This window comes from Epargyreus clarus, unplaced genomic scaffold, assembly GCF_041222505.1.
Source record: "Epargyreus clarus isolate Ecla_fem2 unplaced genomic scaffold, WU_Ecla_fem_2.2 ptg000010l, whole genome shotgun sequence".
Lineage (NCBI taxonomy): Eukaryota > Metazoa > Arthropoda > Insecta > Lepidoptera > Hesperiidae > Epargyreus > Epargyreus clarus.
Window position 1 is genome coordinate 6200872 of NW_027332218.1, and position 20794 is coordinate 6221665.

The 20794-nt window shown below is 34.6% G+C and overlaps 1 protein-coding gene across 1 annotated transcript in view; it reads left to right on the forward strand.

Annotated features, from left to right (window-relative positions):
• LOC140745207 (atrial natriuretic peptide receptor 2) overlaps nucleotides 1–20079 on the forward strand; it is a 66587-nt gene extending 46508 nt beyond the window's left edge. The window contains exons 2-8 of the mRNA XM_073076944.1: nucleotides 9143–9282; nucleotides 9750–9894; nucleotides 10281–10430; nucleotides 14079–14271; nucleotides 14730–14904; nucleotides 15981–16171; nucleotides 18891–20079. Of these exons, the coding sequence (XP_072933045.1) occupies nucleotides 9147–9282; nucleotides 9750–9894; nucleotides 10281–10430; nucleotides 14079–14271; nucleotides 14730–14904; nucleotides 15981–16171; nucleotides 18891–19409 (1509 nt within the window). The 5' untranslated portion in view covers nucleotides 9143–9146 and the 3' untranslated portion in view covers nucleotides 19410–20079. The remainder of the gene's footprint in view (nucleotides 1–9142; nucleotides 9283–9749; nucleotides 9895–10280; nucleotides 10431–14078; nucleotides 14272–14729; nucleotides 14905–15980; nucleotides 16172–18890) is intronic.
• Nucleotides 20080–20794: the final 715 nt, after the last annotated feature.

The following is a 20794-nucleotide window of genomic DNA, read 5'->3' on the forward strand; positions in this document are numbered from 1 at the left end:
CATAGTTTTTTTGTATATATGATATTGAGCCTAACGATAAAGCAGACGTGCTACCTGATGATAGTAGTCAACGTCGCTTATGAACATTTGCAACACCAGGAGAGTCGCCAATGCATCGCCGGCTTTGAAGGAGAGCTCTTTTTGCACCTTTTTTGAAGAAGAAGAAGAAGCCCCATGTCATAGCGCTCAGGGAATACCTCAGGTACTCCGCACATACGTAAATCCGCATACAGAAATATATAAAGCTATATGGAGCATACATATTCAATACTACTAACCTCTGTTGCAAATCCCATTCGTGAATGAATTTCATTCGAATTCCGACAGTTATCGCATTGCTGTCATTCCCCATTTTCCACGTTCAATCCCCATTCAAACAACTTTTTATTATTTTCAGAACTGACTTTTTCGGCAGCATACATAGATTTTTTAAATCTCTTACGTTCTTTTTAATCTTATGTTTTTGTTCAAAAATGGAAGGATTTTTTATGGTTTGATGGCTTTATGTTTGCTTTGTAACAGTAGTATTAAGCGCATTAAGACCCCGTTTAAATAATTTGTTAAAATATGTATATTTGCCCGATGCGTTTGATAAAGGTATTCTTCAAACATTATTGAATGGTCCATTATGATGACGTAGATCTTTTATGTGCGTTTGAGATCCTATTTAGGGTTAATTACAGGTAGCTTTGGCAATAAACAGGTATTGTCAGATGGAAACCGATAAAAACACAAAAAAAAAATCTCAAAATAAGAGTTATACAAAAGTCAACATAGCCAAAACTAAGATATTATTGGCTCGATATACGAGTATTTTCGTGAAGATTACACGTTAGAAGTGAAAGCCACAAATCAAAGGCATATTATGTTTTGTAAGGTGAGGTGTTGAAATAATAGACTGGAATGCTGGGATGACACTGAATTTATTATAGTTTGCTATCGAATATAAAGGTAACATAAGTGTCAAAGAATAACATACGCAAAGATTAATATACACAGAGGGGACACCTTACAGTTTAGCTTACCGGAAAAGATGGAACTTTTCAATTTGTATCGGAATTAGCCTCGCGCGTGGTTTTTATTATTGTACGAAGGAACTCCAGACGAATATTAGAATTAAAAATTAAGCAGTCGGGAATTAGATTTTGTTATAGAGATACTTTATTATTCTGGCTAACTCTGAGGTTAGCTTTTGAACTACAATTAGGTTCAACGATAGTTCATATGGCAATTAAATAAAGTTCCATATAAACATACCACTCACACAGCCATACACATCATCATCATCATCAATCCATCAATGTATCACTGCTGGGCACAGGTCTCCTCTCAGGGTGAGAAGGATAAGGCCATAGTCCACCGCGCTGCCCAAGTGCGAATTGGTAAACTTCACATACCTTTGAAAACTTTCTCATGTATACAGGTGTCCACACGATGTTTTCCTTCACCGTTTTAAACAAGTGATAATTAATTTCTAATACGCACATAACTTTGAAAAATTAGAGGCCTGGGATTTGAACCTCGGACCCTAATTACCATACTACAACTCCACCGTTATACATACTCTAAAAATTCTAGTGTCTATATGTTAAATTTCAAAAGACAGCTCTGTGGCGGACAAACAGACGAATAGACGGACAAACAGCGGAGGCTAACTTATACCGTTTTACCCTTTGACTGCGGAACCCTAAAAAACATTGCACTAATAGTATAAGCAGTAGCTCGGTCCAATTTTAGTTATAATAGTTATAACTACATATAACGTACCTAAGCTTTTAAGCTTAAGAGACCAGTGAAATTGAATGTTCCACTCAGAAGTGAATTCCATTGGCATTAGAAGCCTCTCAGCACTAATCGGATTCCAGTCTAGTCAATGCCGAATGCTGGCTGTATGTTCGTAATTAACTACTTCTAGGTAAACTATTCAACACTTGGGGACTGGTAATTGGAAACAGATTTAGATAGAAAAATGTATTTAGATATATGAGAAAGTAGATTTATTGTACCTATATCAATATTTATAATTGTGTAAGGATTAGCTCTTATTATTTCGGAATTATTAATACAAAACAGAGATAGCAAATTTAGAAAGTGGGTTTGTCAAATTTGTATTTTTTTATAACCAGTAGTTCACAGTAGTCGAAAGTGTAAATAGCACTTTGGACTACTGGACCAGTAACTAGCGGTGAGGTATTAGAGTTTTATATGTAAATACTCGTATGAAAGAAGCAAACTAGCGGGAAGTCGAACTTGATGGTAAGTCTATTGCCGCCCATGGGCATCTGTGATCAAACAGACCAGACCACACCAATTGCAGTTAGAAACCTATTTGGAATCGCTGGTAGGTATTTTCATTTAATCCAAGTATTGAATCATTTTAAGGGTTCCGTACGCAAAGGGTAAAAACGGAACCCTGTTACTAAGACTTCGCTGTCTGTCCGTCTCTCCGTCTGTCACAGGGCTATATCTCCGGAACCGTAATAGATAGACAAATGAAATTTTTACAGAGGATGCATAACGGAGGCCGCTATAACAACAATACTAAAAAGACGACTATAACTGGTATTATAATAAATACAAATAAGAACCACAAAACATATTTTAATATAGTTATTTTAATTTTATCATACGTTGTTTACGTATTATTCATCATCACCCCAATGCCATCTATTGTTGTATCATATAACTAAGTATTGTTGAAAATAAGAATAAAAATAAGTCAAAAATAATGAATAGTGGTACGGAAGCCTCCATGTGCGAGTTCGACTCGTACTTGGCGAATTATTTATCCAAAAGGAAATTACTTAAAAGCTACAGCATTTTAATATCACCTAAAATTCAAATAGCATTTTTATTGTTTCCAAACAGCTGTGTGAATAATGTAGGTATATGTGAAAGTTTCGCAAAGTTCCTGGCGTCGCAACTTCGGTTTCAGATAATGGAAGTTGTTACAAAAGCAAATAAATCGCACAGTCGAGATGTCTGAGTGCGCTGAACTGTAAATAATGGAAGGAAAACATTTGGTGTGAAAACGATGGGTATTTGACTAAACAAATATAATCTCGATATATCAGTCTCCCAGATTTATCGAAGGAATTGATGCTGTTTTGGGATACGTACTTAGGTTTTTTGCCCATGTGCGGAAGGTAATGTTTTTCGAGCGTATCTATTTATGTCTGTTTCTTCGGCATGCCTTACAGCTTAAAAAGCTTCACGGATTTTAACATATAGCGGTCGTTGGATTCGTGTAAATTGTGGGAGTGAACCCATTGACGACCCGCGTGGCGAAAAGGGGTCCCGGGTTCGATCCCCGGCCAGAGACAGAAATCTAAATGATGAATTTAGATTTCTGTTTCTGGGTCTGGGTGTTTGTGTATTTGTCTATGTGTGTGTCCATGGCACCCACGACACGGAATCCTAGTGTGTGGCTGTCAGTGTAGAAAACGTTTATTTATTAAAATATATTTTATGTGGTTGTGTCTTCGTTTTTGAATAATTGCTACTCGTAGTTATATGAATGAAGTAGCAAAGTATACAACATTTGATGGTAAGTGAACATTGTTGTTCATGGACATCTATAAACAACACATATAACAGATGCTATACCTAAACTCGATCACAGTTGAGTTGCCACATCTGCAGATTAAGATGATTGCCTGATCCGTAAGAAAGGGGGCCTACCACCATCTTTTAAAAATCATTATAGTTCCGGAAAGTATTATTTCAATATTGCATCAACATAATTTTGTCTATTCCTTATCCAAAGGAAACGAGACATCAAAACTAGTGTCATCTCGTTCGTACCACGGTCTCGTTCCGTCATACGTAGTTGAACAAAATTAAACCCTTATTCATTTTTCGCTTAACCATTGTATAAAAGCAACTGAAATTGTCATATTTTGCTTAAAAATTCCTGCAAAAAAAAAGTGACTAATTTCGACCGACATAATACAAAACTGCTTATTGTAATATAATAAAAGCAATCTTACTTTAATGAGGTCGAAGTACGAAATATCAATGTATGATTAACGTAATACCGTTATAAGAGATGGTATAGTCTGATTCATAATTAGGTGTCCAAAATGTAAACAAACAAATGTCACTGTCAAAATTAACAAGAAACATAACTTTAACAAACTCAACAAAAAACGAAAACTTAACATTTATTCACAATTTAACAAACGCGCTATGAAAACGATAATACACTCGAGTTCGATTACAATCACGAAAATGAATAACATCAGCTACGAAACTTAAAAATGACGGCACAAGAAATGATTGGGTTCCAATTGTGTTACCATTATCACATTTTAATTTTCTACCATAAACCTTGTTTTTTATTATTATTACTGTATGGAACGAAATTGAGGTAATATAAATATTAGAAAATGTGAATTCATCTTAATTTATTTAAATTATTATTTTATTATTGTTGTATTAATTTAATATTGTCAAAAATAAGAAACTACCATTTGAAACGTATTTTCTTGATAGGTCAACACCTTTGTTTACATTTTGGACACCTAATTATGAATCAGACTATAGTAACCCCTCAGGTGGTATCCACGCCCTTCCTCTGAAACGAGAGAGCTACTTCACAGTAAAAATAAGTGTGACAGTGGTGCCTCTATCGAACAAAACTGATTATATCACGTTAAAAATATGTTGTTTAATCATTGAATTTAGAATTTCAAATTTTGTGCAGTTAATTTAGATTTTGTCAATTTCCAATTGATTTGTCAAATGCAATGCAATAAACAATATTCGTTCATTTCATAAGTACATTATTATCATTTGCCTGAACAATGATCGCAATTAAGAAATGTTGAAAGGAAATTGAATGCAAATGTATAGTGGTTGATTACCACATATTTGCATCTGATTGCCTTTGTGATGAGCGCTTGCTTCTGTAGCTCGGGATTAATATGTATGTGTATGTCAGTAGTTGTATATAACATAATATGTAGATGTTTGTTTCATGGGACTGAGTTATTTTAGGAAATGATTATTAAAATCCATTGATTTGTATGATCGAATAATAAAAGGAATGGAGTTGTAAGGACTGGAATTGGACTATTTTTTCTTTAAGATTAAGTTGTGACATCAATATTCTAGAGATTATGCTTACTACAAACAGTTAATAAAAATATTTTATTTACTTCACATTCATTTTTTTAGGTAAAATGCTATTAAATTTTTCCTTTCGCATTACTTGAAAATTGAACCAAGCATTATATACTTATGTTTGGAAAAAAAACTCACCATAAAAATACGAAGTAGGATTCAGCACATTAGTGCGTAAGTAACTTACTTCATAACATAACATACTTCATAATGCGAAAACACAATGAAATGTTTTTTCAGCCTTAAATTCATAAACATATGCCTATGAAATAAGCCACTGATGTCACAAACATTATTTCTACGAGCAATTTCAATTTATTCCAATACTGGTGCGCCGCAATAAACATTTAGATTCTTGTTTTAGATTCTTTTAACCCAACATTGTAGGGAAAAGCCGCGTTTTATCCTAGAAATAGTCATTTACCAACGTCCAACTATCTGTTTATTTAGTTCCCGGTCTGTCCCGAGCTGTTTGCCTAGCCAGTGATACCCAACTTTAACAAATGACCAAATTTCACCATAAAATGTTCCAATCTCTATCCCGATTTTTATTCAAGCAGTGCTTCTCAACCTTTTTTAAATGATCTCGGTTGATGAAAAAATTTTCAGTGCTTAAGTTATTTGCAAAATTATGTACTCACTGTGTGCATTAAAATAGTATTTGATAAAACTGTAACAAAAAATATTTCCTAAGTATATAATAGTATCTACTAGTTCAGTAGATATCAGGTTGAGATTAACTGGTCGAGAAAGTACGAACGCTCAGACGAAGATAGATAGAACGACGTAATATATTGCTACGAGCAAAACCCTCGCTAAACAAACTGTTTTTTTTTTATTTATAATATAAGAGTAGCAGACGAGCATGCAGTCCACCTGATGGTAAGTGGCTACTGCCGCCCATGGACATCTGTAATCAACCCCAGATAGGATTAGATATTCCTACCTGAGGTCGGCCACAGGTGCGCTGCTACCCCTGAGGACTAAGCTGGAACGCCTCGGAAAAGTCTGTCTCCCTTACCACACCCTTCAAACCGGAACACAGCAGCGTCTAACACTGCTGTTATTAGGTAGAAATAGGTGTGGCGGTGGTGCCGCCGGAGTCGAACCACAAAGGGTTCTACCACCTTTTATTTTGTATGTTTTTGTTTGGGTTTGATATCGATAAGATCATCGCAGATGTTAATGATTAGAAACACTACAAGTATAATTAATTACTTAGATAAATACGATGGCTTATACATGCTTACATATCACGCGGGTATCCCGCGCCAAACTGCTAGTCCGCTCTGAAGTTGTTGCGACAGGTGCAGTCATACAATTTGCTATGGCGACGCGATTCATTTCTTCAGATTCTCTTATTTCTTTTCTCTCTCTCTCTCTCTCTCTCTCTCTATTCCCTTTTTCTCATATTCAGAGCGGACTAGCAGTTTGGCGCGAACTACACCCCATTCGGATTAGGTTCGCATTCGTACAACTTGCATTCTTCCTTTCATAGATAACATTCCTGTAATGCTTGTCGCATGCATACGGATTGCGAAAATTGCTGTGGATTAACTCACGCGTGCTAATAAGACACGAGTGCGGTCACATCCGCATGACAAAAAAGGACCTTAGCATAGATATATTCGAATATTTCTTACCTCATGTAGATCTCAATCAATCCATACATTTTAGCAATTTCGGGATCGGTCGGGAGTTGGATTGGTGATTACATATGTCCAATTGTCCATGGGCGGCAGTAGCCACTTACAATCAGATGGACTGCATGCTCGTCTGCTACTTCTATATTATAAAAAAAGGCTTGGGAGATATTTAGATGTCGGTCATCAAACTGGGAGCCTTACAATTTACTTACATAGTGAGTAGTAAACTTAATTCGTAGTAATAGGTACGTGAAATTTATCTCCATTTACTTTCTCTCGAAATACGAGTATTTCTATTCGTACCAACATGGTAAATCTAATAACTGTCATGTCACTGTAGTTAAATTGTATTATGTCTAATAAATGTTATAAAAGTCACTAACTGAGATAAAATTGAATTCTGATTGATATCTGTCTAGTTTCAAAGGTTAACACAGTTATATTAAAGTCAGAAGGATTGAAGTTGGAAGTAAACTGAAACAGTCTTGATAATCCGAGTTGTTAACTATATCTTATTTAGGTTTTATTTTAGTTTTAATTTAGTTTTGATAATTATTTAAAAAAATTATAACATGAAATAGCATAACAATATAGTGTTTTACCGTTTTAAGTTTACGTTACTAACCTTTTTAATTTTTGCCTATTAAGAAATAACGGTAAAGGGAAAATCTTATTACTGTAAAGGGAGCTTTTTTACTTAAGTATCTATGATTGTGTACATAATATATTCATCAGTTTCGGTCACATAAAACTAGATACTCATATATTAGATATATAGAAGATTAATTTGTCGTAAAACACCCTTTAAATTAGCTGCATTTATATTAAAGACGATTGATTATATGCTACAGCTGTTTATAACAGTTAAGTTATCCGGTCAAACTCCGACCTATAACGACGCGATATATTTAAATAACGAAAGAAATTGAAAATTAAATTTAAAATAAATTTTGGGGAAGATTTTCTTATTAAATAATTCTCTAAAATTTCGCAATATTCACAAACTTTCGGCCCATTGTTATGATTTATTAAACACATTCTTTAGTATTAAAGTAACAGTTATGACAAAATTTAAATATTTCTTTTATCTCGAGTATTTACGTTATTTTGACAGCGGTTATTAGAATTCGAATGACACTGCTTTTATTATGTAAATGCGTTCAACAGAGGTTTGCATGTTTATGACAGTGATTTGACAATAAAAGTAATTGCATTGCTGATAAAAATTCTACGGACAATAGAATTGCGAAACATTTTTTTAAAGCCCACAAAATTCAATTATTTCAATTTTTAGTTTTCAGTTATTGCTTATAACTTTTAACGTAAAATTAAATTGGGCCTTTTATACATATAACTAATACATATATACCTATGTCATGCAGTTTTTCCATATTTGCGAAGTCAAATAGAACTAATTCTAAGCTGTAATTACGACTATTATAAAATAGTCGTAACTACACGACACAAGATTATGTATAAACATAATCTTGTGTCGTGTAGGTATCGTGTATCGTATATGTATTTATGTGTACACATAAATAAATTTTTACATTTACTTTAGTGAAAGTAAAAAGGGTCATCGTATACAAACAACATTATTTATTTCTAAGTTTTTCCTGACATCGTTAGTAAAGTTCAAATAAGGATACAGATTTAGAGCTAACGAAGATTTACAACGGAGGAAAAACGGTCACTACTTGTCTGCTGAAAATATATAGCCGTTACTTTACAGAAACTTGAAAAATTGTGTAGATAAATTCTATAAACATTTTTGAGACTAAGAAGGATGAGAAAATAGTTTTACAAACAACTTTTATATTCTTACTAACTTAAACTTAGAAACTAAACTGGTCGTAGTCAATACGTACCTTTAATTAATTTTATATGGTTACTTTTTCCTACTTAGTTACTTGTATTATTAAAGTTTATCGATCACAAACCTCGCATTTATGAATGAATGCTCGTTTGAATGAAAATATTTTTTTCTGGAGACTTTTAAAAGTAAACTTTACATTATACAATAAAAAATTTTTTTTGTGTTATCATCTGCGATCAGTCTGTCAACTATATACAAATGAGTTCTGGGTCTTATAAGGCTAGTAGGGAACTGCTTCCAGCGGAGCCAACCCTTTCTTTCTTTTCGGACTTTAAGTCACACATCATCGAACATATCCCGCCGCTTTTTTAGATATATACATAATTTTATTATAATGCCCTGATGGATATTTAACATAACCTGTTTAAACTTATTATTATATAATATTACTTAACAAAGTAATTTCGTTTTTACCATAGCAGACATAGGTACTACGATATATCGACCACTGTCTAAATAAGTGTCTAAAACCATAATGGTTTTATTATTGTTCCAGGACGATGTCGCTGGTCCCGCCAGGGGGCGCGGACTCCCCCAGCCCGCGGCGGGCGGTCAGCCCTCTGCTCGAGTCCCGGAGGCCTCACTGCACTCTCGCGTGCGACTACTGCGCTGCTATATTGGAGGATAAGTTTAAACGTAAGTAATGAAAATATTAAATCGCTATTATAAAGATTTATTACAGTAAATATTAAACCGACTATTCATTTACACATACGTATTTAGATGGATAGTCGACCTTGGGAAAGTGTGGCGGTTTAACGTTGTCTAACAAGAGATGGCGCTGTAAAAACCTGAATCACGTTATCAAAGTTTTCTAAATATATTTTATATATACAACACGCTCTGAACTAATACTAGTGAATTATGGGATACCATAATATTTATCGCAAGTCTTGTGAAAGACAAGTTATACCAATTTATTAATTTAATTTTTTATCGTATTTCAAATTTTCTAAGTTTTTATTACACCGATGGATTAGACTTTCATAGAATACCTGTAGGGCTAATTTTGGACAATATTTTTTATGTAGTTGGTTATATATTTCAAATACTTTTTTAGCAATTATTTTATTATATTCCTAAAAATATTTACTTTTGTCTAGGTAATGCAGATATGCGTAACCGCGGTACTTCGCCCCTCTCGGCCTCTCCCCGCCAGTCCCTCACGGGCGAGCCTCCATGGACCTTACCCGAAGACGACAGACCTGACTTCTCTGCTTTGAAGGAAAACATCCAAAGGATTAATAAGTACGTTGTAGTAGTATAGTTTGTATTTAATGTTTTGCCCTTCAAAAGTTTTTCATTCTAGAAATTATTAAATTTTAATTCTTAGTAGACAAAATTTGTATAGGTTGAGTATAACGGGCTCTGGAGTCTGGACCTTCGAGTAGGGTCGTGTTTTTATAAATGTTCGAATGCCGAAACTAAACAAAAATCAAATAATTTTACAGAATGAACATTAAAAAAACATACATATACTTGAATTACTTGTATATTGTTCACAATCACAAATTTCACTCTCAGTAATTACTCCGTTGTAAATAACAACTTTAGCACATTTTCTAGGGAATGGCAGTAGAAATTTTAGAATGTTTTTGTAATTTCACAAACTTATTAGAAACTTTATTTATCAGGGATTGTGAAACATCAACTCGTCTGGACATGCTCTTGACGCAAGTGGAGCAGTACGCGAATAATTTGGAGGCGCTGGTAGAAGAGCGCACATCGGATTACTTGGAGGAGAAGAGGAAATGCGAGGAGTTGCTGTACCAGCTGTTGCCCAAGTGAGTACAACTATTCCGTGTGTTGCAGTATATTGTAATAGATTTAGGAATCAAGCACGCAATCCACCTGATGGTAAGTGTAATTCTTTCTATTACGCTATTACGTCACTGTAATTCTTTCTATCTGTGGTCGGCCACAAAGCTTTGTTGTCCCTGAGGACTAAGGTTTTTTCAAAATCGAATTCATAAGTGCTTCGTTATATTGCATGTACAACCATCCAATATCTGCCTTACAACTTATATAACTGTCAAATGATACCACCGGAATTCTGTTAACTTTTATACCAATAGTTTACGGAATTAACCTTAGCTTTTCTTGTTACAAAACCATATCTCAAAAAAGTTATTGCTCATCTAAGTGTTAATATACAGAGTTATACGATTATTTTGTTACGGAAGTTTTATAAAATACATAAAACAGGTTTAAGATTAAACTCTAAAATTTCATACCGTTTTTATGATATAGTAAAATAAAATAGGGGTGTTATATCGAACTTGTTGTTTGTGGCTTTTTTATTATTTATGCGGATATCTGAAATTCTATTGATTTAACTTGATATACGAGAAGATACTTGATAGTATCTCAATCAGGGGACCGAGGTTGAAACTCCATGCATCTCAGATTTCTTGTATCTTTCAAACAAACGCATCTTTCAAAGTTATTACCACTTGTTACAACAGTAAAGGAAAACATCATGACGAAACCTATATACACCTGAGAGTTCTGTAAAAACATATGAGTACCGAATTTCAACTGGCTTGGTCCAGTAGTCTCGGAGAAAATTGACTATGAAAGACGGACGGAAAGATATTTATAGTAATCCTATTTCATTAAGAGGTTATCAAAGTTGTGTAAAATCTACCAATTCGCACTTAACCAGCGTGGTTTACGGCCGAAACCTCTCTCTCTATGATGAATCCCGTGCCCAGCAGTGGGACAGTAACGATGACGACTAACAATTATGTTTCGAATATGTTGAAGGTGGTAGAACCCTTTGTGGTTCGACTCCGGCGGCACCACCGCCACACCTATTTCTGCCTAATAACAGCAGTGTTAGGCGCTGCTGTGTTCCGGTTTGAAGGGTGTGGTTGTAAGGGAGACAGACTTTTCCGAGGCGTTCCAGCTTAGTCCTAGGGGTAGCGGCGCATCCGTGGCCGACCTCAGGTAGGAATATCTAATCCTATCTGGGGTTGATTACAGATGTCCATGGGCGGCAGTAGCCACTTACCATCAGGTGGACTGCATGCTCGTCTGCTACCCTTATATTATATAAAAAAAAAAAACATGTCAACCATCAAAAATGCAGTTCATACAAGTAATAAGAGTGTTCTTCACATATAACCCTAAAAAGGTATGTTTAATAGTTTTGCATTCCAACATCACGACCGCGTCTAACTAACTCGGCAATGTTAATGTTACACTTATGCAATTAACAACTTTATGTAGGTACTGGAATGTTTTAATTGTGGGGGTATAAAGTTTTGAAATTGAAATAGTGTACTTTAATTAAAGTGAAAGTGATATAAAAGTACTCGTGAAAGTAATTTTTATTGCATTTTTTAAACTTTGTCCATGTTTCATTTTTATTTAGTAACAACCGAATATAGTCGAAGGTCGTAAACCGTATTGGTTCGATTTCGCAGGTACCACTGTCACATCTATTTGTACCCTAAAATAACAGTTTTAAGGTAGAAAAAGGTGCTGTGTTGTGTGTGAAAGATAATGGCAACGGGGACATACTCTTTCGAGGCATTCCAGCTCTAGTCCTCTGGGGTTGATTACATTTGTCCATGGGCGGCAGTAGACACTTACCTACCTACCAGCAAGTGTACTATATGCATTTGAACTTAATACTAAGGGTTGCTCCCATAATATTGCTATATTAGCTAGTATTCTGGATTTGGATCAAATACAAATAGCCATGGATGATAGTTGCCACTTACCATCAGGTGGACTATTCTGGCAGGAGACCCTTGTCCAGCACGGGGCAGTAATGAGTTGATGACATCAGATCGACTGCGTGGTTATTTGCTACTAGAATATTATAAAAAAAAACTCATGTCACTAAAAACTGTATGAATATTACTTCGCGTCCTTAACCCACACGTACGTCCCGTCATCACATTATACATTAGTAATATGTGCTTATACCATGATTACGGTCCTACATTAAATTCAATACAAGCGTGTGCGACATTGATTATCGTTCAGAGGAAAGCCGAACGGGATCCATTAATAATGATTACGATTGCTGTTACGATAGTATCTATACAGCTCTTTGATAAGATTCATCTTTCATTCATTCTTTCAATCAAGTTAAAAAGAAAGATATAAGAAAGAAACATTCTTTGTTCTATTTTTGTAACAAGGACTACTTCTTTAAGTTATTTATATTATGACTGAAGTAGCAGCTGACCAAGTAGTCCAAATGATGGAAAATGTGCAATGTCGCTCATATAAATTAAAAAAAAAACTATAGTCAATTAAGTACCGCTACAATCCAATTTGAAGTTGAAAACAGATGGCCATGGTCGGCAATAACCACTTACCATCAGATAGACAGAATGCTTGTATGCTACGAGAACTTCACTCTCATAAAAATACTCCTTTCTACTTCTACTATACTAAAAAACTGGATGAATAAGTACACCGATGAAATCTGAGCTATAATATAATTTATACATATGTCCCATAATCACATTATTTATTAGTAACTAGCAGTACCCGCGGCTTCGCCCGCTTTGTGTTCAATCATAATAAAATATAGCCTATAACTATCCTGAGTAGTGTAGCTTTCTGATTCTGAAAGAATTTTCTTGATCGATTCAGTATTTCCGAAGATTAGCCCTTACAAACAAACAAGCAAACAATCAAAGTTACAAACTTTACCCCTTTATAATATTAGTATAGATTGGTAATATGTGCTTATACCATGATTACAGTTCTACATTAAATTCAATACAAGCGTGTGCGACATTGATTATCGTTCAGAGGAAAGCCGAACGGGATCCATTAATAATGATTACGATTGCTGTTGCCGATTTCCAATTCTGAATAAACGATTGCTGATACGATACGATCTATAGACCGTTTGATAACATTCATGTTTCATTCATTCTTTTAATCAATTTAAAAAGAAAGGAATAATCTTTTATTCCACTTGTAACAAGTACCTACCATAAGACATGATTTAAAATGTGGAAATCCAAATGTTTATTTTTAATAGAAATATGTTTACCTTAAACAATTAGGATAAGAGTATTTTCTGGTCTAAAGGGTATGGTAAGGGTGACGTACTTTTTCGAAGCGTTCCAGCTTAATCCTCAGGTGTCTCACCACAGGTAGACACCACAGGTAGAAATCCTATCTGAGGTTGATTACAGATTATCATGGACGGCAGTAGCTACTTATCACCTGGTGGACTGCAAGCTCGTCTGCTACTCCTATACTGTAAAATAAAAGTCTGAGTATGTTGGAAGGCTTTAGATCAGTATGTCTTCCTTACCACCAAGCAGAGCTTCATACTGTTGTTATAAGATAGCAAATAGTACGGTGTTGTTACCTCTGGAGTAACCAAAAATGGTTATACAATATACAACCAACCAGTCCAACAAACCAATCAAATAATTCTTTATAATCTTGTTCAGGTCTGTAGCCTCCCAACTCATAATGGGTCAACCGGTGATGGCGGAGACCTACGACCAAGTGACAATCTACTTTAGCGACATCATCGGCTTCACCCAGCTCTCAGCAGAGTCCACGCCATTGGAGGTCGTCGACCTGCTCAACGATCTGTACACCAGCTTTGATTCCATCATCGAGAATTTTGATGTTTATAAGGTAAGTATCATCATCAGTAAGTTTAAGATAGATGAACTAAAATTAAAATTGAAGGGGACAAAATTCAAATTTTAAAGCTCAAAATTTTGCAACACATAATTATTTTAAAACATAGTTCTTATTAATCACATATTGAAAGTAAAATTTGAATATACTAAAATAATTAAATGCTACTATAGAAAGCTATTTGACTTACTCGGCTGTTTACTACACTGTTTTAAGATGTTATTAGATAGGATTAGAGATTCCTGACCCGAGGTCAGCCTACAGATGCGCCGCTACTCCTGAGAACTAAGCTGGGACGCCTCGGAAAAGTATGTCACCCTTACCAAACCCTTCAAATCAGAACACAGGAGCGTTTAACACTACAGTTATGATGCGGAAATAGGTGTGGCGGTGGTGCCGCCGGAGTCGAACCACAAAGGTTTCTACCTCCTTCAAGTTATATTTTTGTCTAGGTGGAAACCATAGGCGACGCCTACATGGTGGTGTCCGGTTTGCCGATGCGCAATGGAAACAGACACGCGGCGGAGATCGCGCGCATGTCCATTGCCTTGCTGCGAGCTGTGCGCGTCAAAACTGTGCCGCATCGACCTGGGGAGAGGCTGCTGTTACGGATTGGTATGCACACAGGTTGGTATATTCTGAGTAAAGAGGTTTGTTAGCTTATTTGGTTTGCCATAAATAAAGAACGATTTAATCGGTGTAATTTTGATATGCGTTTTGCCTATATGTGTATTTTGGATTACAGTATACGAGTATACTAATCCAAAATTTTGATTTTGGAAACAACTTTTGTATCGTCACGATAATTCACCTAATACATGGTTTTGAAATATTTATGCAAGCCGTGTATGTGTGTCCGAATACACATAGACACATATTTCAAAGGGCTTGCAAAAAAAGTTTACCCCAAGTTGCTCTCCTTATAAATTTCAACTTTGAGAAAAAGTGCCTTCAAAGTATACACATACGGAATTTGTATACATGTCAATATAAATATATGCATTAAAACATTTTATAAGTTAGAAAAAGGGTAGAACATTACTCAAAGGCAAACTTTATTTATTTGTATAGTTACGTTGCTTTTGCAATTGACAGAAAACATTTGTAGGGAATTCTTGGCATTTCAACCTGATTTATATGCATTGATAAACACGAGTAACTTCTATTAATTTTACTAAACATATGACGCAGTAGTAAATGATCTGTCTTGCCTAGAGTTCAGGGTTCGATCCTTGGCCACACACATATGACGATTGTTTTACATTAACAGAATTTCAGATTTACAGTTTTACAAATTTTCATTGCATTAAAATTTTGTATGGCACAAATAAGTATGAATGATGGGTTACAAAAAGTGTTTTATTATTAAACCGCGCTAAGCTATAGTTGTACTTATCTTTTTTACACTTGTTACTTAGAGAATTCTGTACCTACTCTTAAATTTTTGTATGGGAAATAATTGTATGGATGCGTGACGGGTTAAACGTTTTTTATAAAACTTCGCTTAGTTATAGATACTTTAATAAGCGTTACTAAAGCGATAATAAAAAATCCATGGACTTAAAATTTTGTATGGCAAATATTTGTATGGAGTGTGACAGGTTACAGAAAGTATTTCATTTAAAAGCCTCGCTTAGCCACTCTAAAGTAATTACTTCAATAACCGTTACTAAAGCGATAACAAAAACTATTTTCTCCATCAGGTCCATGTGTCGCTGGGGTGGTTGGTTTGAAAATGCCACGATATTGCCTATTCGGGGACACCGTGAACACTGCGTCGAGAATGGAATCGCACGGCGAGGCACTTAAAATTCACGTCAGTCCGAAAACGAAAGAAATTCTCGATCTCTACGATTGCTTCGATCTGGAATGCAGAGGGGAGATTACTATGAAGGTATGCTATTTGAAATCTGTTCGCTTTGGAACTATGAAAATGTTCCACTTAACAATTGTAACGATCGTTGTCACTTTAATATAAAGAAGTGAGTAGTGATCATAAGTAAGTGGAAGATGATAGAATTCTTCATATAGGGCTTAAGTTTTGAGGTTGTGGTACTTTTTATATTATAGATGTGGTAAACAAGTATGCGGTATATCTGATTGTAAGTGGTGAATGCCGACTTTGGACATCAGTCATCTGTAGTCATGTAGTCTGTAGTAATCTGTAGTCAACATCAGATAGGATTGAAATTATACTTTAGGTAGGCTACTATTGTCACCTACAAAAACGAAAGAAATTCTCGATCTCTACCATTGCTTAGATTATTTGAAATCTGTTTGTTCTGGAACAAACTATGAAAATGTTCCACTTAACAATTGTAACGATCGCTGTCACTTTAATATAAAGAAGTGAGTAGTGATGGGTAAGTGGAAGATGATAGAATTCTTCATATAGGGATTAAGTTTTGAAGTTGTGGTACTTTTTATTATTAAAGATGTAACAAACGAGCACGTTGATTGTAAGTGGCCAAAGCCGACCTTAAACATCTACAGTCATCATAGCATCCGTAGTCATGTAATCTGTACTGTGTAGTCATCTGTAGTCAACATCAGACATCTGTAGTTATCTTGTGTCAACATTAGATAGGATTGAAATTTTACTGTATGTCGGCTACTATTGTGTATGTGTTGCTAATATTGTTGCACCTAATAAATAAATAAATAAAATAAAATAAAAATAAAAATAAAAAAGCCCATTTATTCCACACTAACTAATTATAAATTTACAATTATTTTCTAAGTTTTTTATGTTACTGCTAATTATTTCATTATATTTATTATTGTTGTTTTTAATTTAAAACAATTTGAACTTGTCAATATTATGGTTACATAACAATTAACAATACATTTCATTTATTTTGTTATTATTATTTTCCTATAATTAAAATTGTTGCACCTACTACCTACTAAAGAGTTCTCAATTAGTTCTCAGGTGTTTCAGGCACATTTATTATAAAACATCTGTGTTTAAAGTAGGTAGGACTCCAACTAGTACTTCCATAGTCAACAATCAGTATCGCCATGCCAGTAATGCGCTTTCCACAAAATATAACTAAGCACAGATCGTCAATATTAATAATACAGACTCGGGCACATTGTTTATAACGACTATTTGATTGGTCTGGGATTTGCAGTTCTAACGTAGTTTGAAGAGCAAAAGTGGAGTCGAATGCAACAAATCAATTGGGAGTTAATTTATTGTGCAAAGGTTGACGGTAGAAATGAATTAGGAATTGTTTACAGCAAATGTAAGCGATGAAACTTATTTTGATAAGTCATCGAATGTTCTTTCAATGTAATACTGTTTAATTCACTATCGAGCTACAAGTTTGATGCGGTACTAACCTCAGTTGTGGGGACAGTGCCCAGCAGTGGAACCCAAAAGGTGGCAACTTGCAGCCAATAATATTGTTATGTTGCAATTTACTTTATCCAAAAACATTTATATTTATTCACTTTATTGTAGTTAAAATAAAAGTATTTAATACTTGTATAATAAAACATAAATAAATATTTATTTAACAAATGGTTTTATCAACGCACCAAAGTTAACAGTAATAAAAGTTGCAAAATGCGAATCATTCACAACTTTACTTTACAACTTGGCTCGTTTCTGAAATAAAATGCAAGAGTAATTCAGTTTGTTAACAATGGCACAAGTTCTGAGATGAAATCCTCGAATTACATTTCATATGTTTAATACTCTGTAGTTTTTTATAAGGATTAGCAGACGAGCATGCTATCCACCTGATGGTAAGTGGCTACTGCCACCAATGGCCATCTGTAATCAACCCTACATGATATTAAATACCTATCTGATGTTGGCCACAGACCTGTGGATTAAGCTGGAATGCCTAGGAAATTTATGTCTTTCTTACCACACCCTTCAAACCAGAATATAGCGGCGATAACACTGCTGTTATTAGGCAGTTATAGGTAGGAACCACAGAGGCTTCTTTCACCTTTTCTGATACAAAGTGGAAGAGTAATTCAATTCGCATTCATAAAAGCAAAAGTTCAGAGAATAAACCTTCAATTTGCATTTCATGCGTTGCAAACTTGAAGTTATCTCACGGGCGCATCCCGTCAGCTTATTGCGAGCTTTCCAAGCGGAGCTTTAATTAACTTTGATTGATGCATGGAATGGATGTTCGCGAGAGCTTTTTGCCTGATATTGTTTCATACTCTTTATTCTGTATTGATTTATTGGAAAATAGTCGGCTCGCCAACTTTACTTTAATCTGTATTTTTTTCTTTAGGGCAGTTGATGACTAGAGTGATAACTCTAGTCCAGTCTAAAGTAGTAAAGATATGCGAATTTAAATGTAAAGACTAAATTCAAATACAATATACAAATATCCTACCATATTTTTCAGACCACACATAAATAAATAAATGACCATAAGGCATAAAGGGGTTGAATCTGCTTTAAGTGGATGTAAGGAAGATATATCATGAAGAATTCTACCATCTCCAAAAATACCACATATATTTACATCAAAATATAGATATATGTTTTACTTAATAATATTATCTGTAATTTTGTATTAGTAAACACTCATTTATATACGATAGTATCTGGTAAGTTTTTCATAATAATTATTATTATCCAGGGCAAAGGTAAGATGACAACATATTGGCTGCTAGGAGAAAAGGTGCCGCCGCAAACCCAAGCTGAGATCGAGGAAACCAATCAGAGCACTATCATTAATAACCCAAGCATAACATTCCAAGGGCCGGACAGCCCTGCTTCCCACTCACTCACTCACAGTCAAAGCCCGGAACGAAACGGATCAAAGGAAAGCAGCAACAATAGACCTCTTGAAATATTAAGCGAGAGAGACCGTATCAAACATGAGATAGCCACTTTCGTCGCGAAAGATCTCATAAATAATATCGATAATGCTGTCAGAGAATTCAGGAAATCACAAAGCGCTAATTTCACTCCACCAGCTACTAAAACTGTTTGCAATGGTAATGAGAGAGGCCTAATCACACCCACTTATGATAAAGAACTCGTCATCAATAAGGGTAAAGTCAGAGATGTTGTCAATCGATTGAACAACACAATGACAACAAGCGATGGTAACGCGAAGACAGCCAAAGCAAAAACCATTAAAAATGAAGACTGAGACTAAATATTTTCGAAAGGAAAACTAAATCTTCCTGTCCGGTCTAAAAACAAAATCTATATAAATGTATAAAGTAATACTAATAGCACTACTAGTGAAACGGCATTGTGTTACCAAAGAGTACGTGCATAGCACTTGATAATGAGCTAGTCATTTTAAAGATTTAAACTTTATAATTATTAAACTATACCAATATTTTATTCACAAATGTATATGTATATTCAGTAGTTGTGGGTGACCAAGTACCTACTCCGAATTTTAGAGTAAGAAATCTTATAGAAATTACCGTAGTTGGATAAAATATATATGTTCGAAGTATCTTTACAGTAGGTTAATGAAGAAATCGCCGCAGCGATGGATGAGAAAGCAGTAGTGAGAAATATGTGTGTATAGTAGATATTAACGTATTTTACACTAGACACCGTAGTGTTTTTACTGACCTTTTATACTTCCGTACCTTTCTAATTCATTATACTAACTCACATAAGAGAAGATATTTATAAGATTATTGGGATATATTTTTGTCCTTCTAGCTTTAAATTTGGTAGGCTTTACCCTGTCTCTGTAAGCTCAAAGTCTTATATACTCAATAAAATTGTTTTACGCTTACAATAAATTATTTATTATGTAGTTTTGCATGTTTTGTATTATATTTGCAAGCCTGTTGCTTATTATTGATTCCAAAATGTTATGTTAGATCCACACGCTTGCTACAATCTTCAAACTTCTACAAATAATCGGCTACAAGTGCTTGCAAACATTCGCAAACTAAATCAAGCGCCTATCCATACGTTTGAATTTGTAAATGTTTCTAGAGGTTTGTCAAGCGTGTGGAAGCGGCATTATATTAAATATTTTGACTCGAATGTATATCTAGATGATAACTTTGTGTTTTTCTTGATGGCGCTTGAAATTTTTTGTTTGGTAAAATATGTAACTTTAAATCACTTTGTAATTTAGCTTAATAATATAAACAACCTAATGACCACAGACCTGTATTGTGGTAATGACATTGACTCCTAATTGGTTGGAAAAGTAATGAAATTTCTAGTAAAATATGATTTTTTTTCATGTATTACTGTCAAGAAATAGAAATGACAAGCGTACAAGATCAAATAAAAAGTTATAAGTATAGCGAACAGAATATAACGAAACCAATAAATAATAATAGTTGGGGAGCCCATGATGCTAAATGTGTAGAAACTCGAGCGTCATTGGGACCTATATGTTTGTGTATATTTATATTTTTCGATTCAGCGGGGGGTTCTCTTATTCTGACGATTTGAAAAAAAATATTGTATGAGAAAGTATTAGAATAACGTATTTTCCTAAAAATGAGCCTTTGCTCTAGTTTGTGATTCATCATTACTTCCCAGGGATTCATG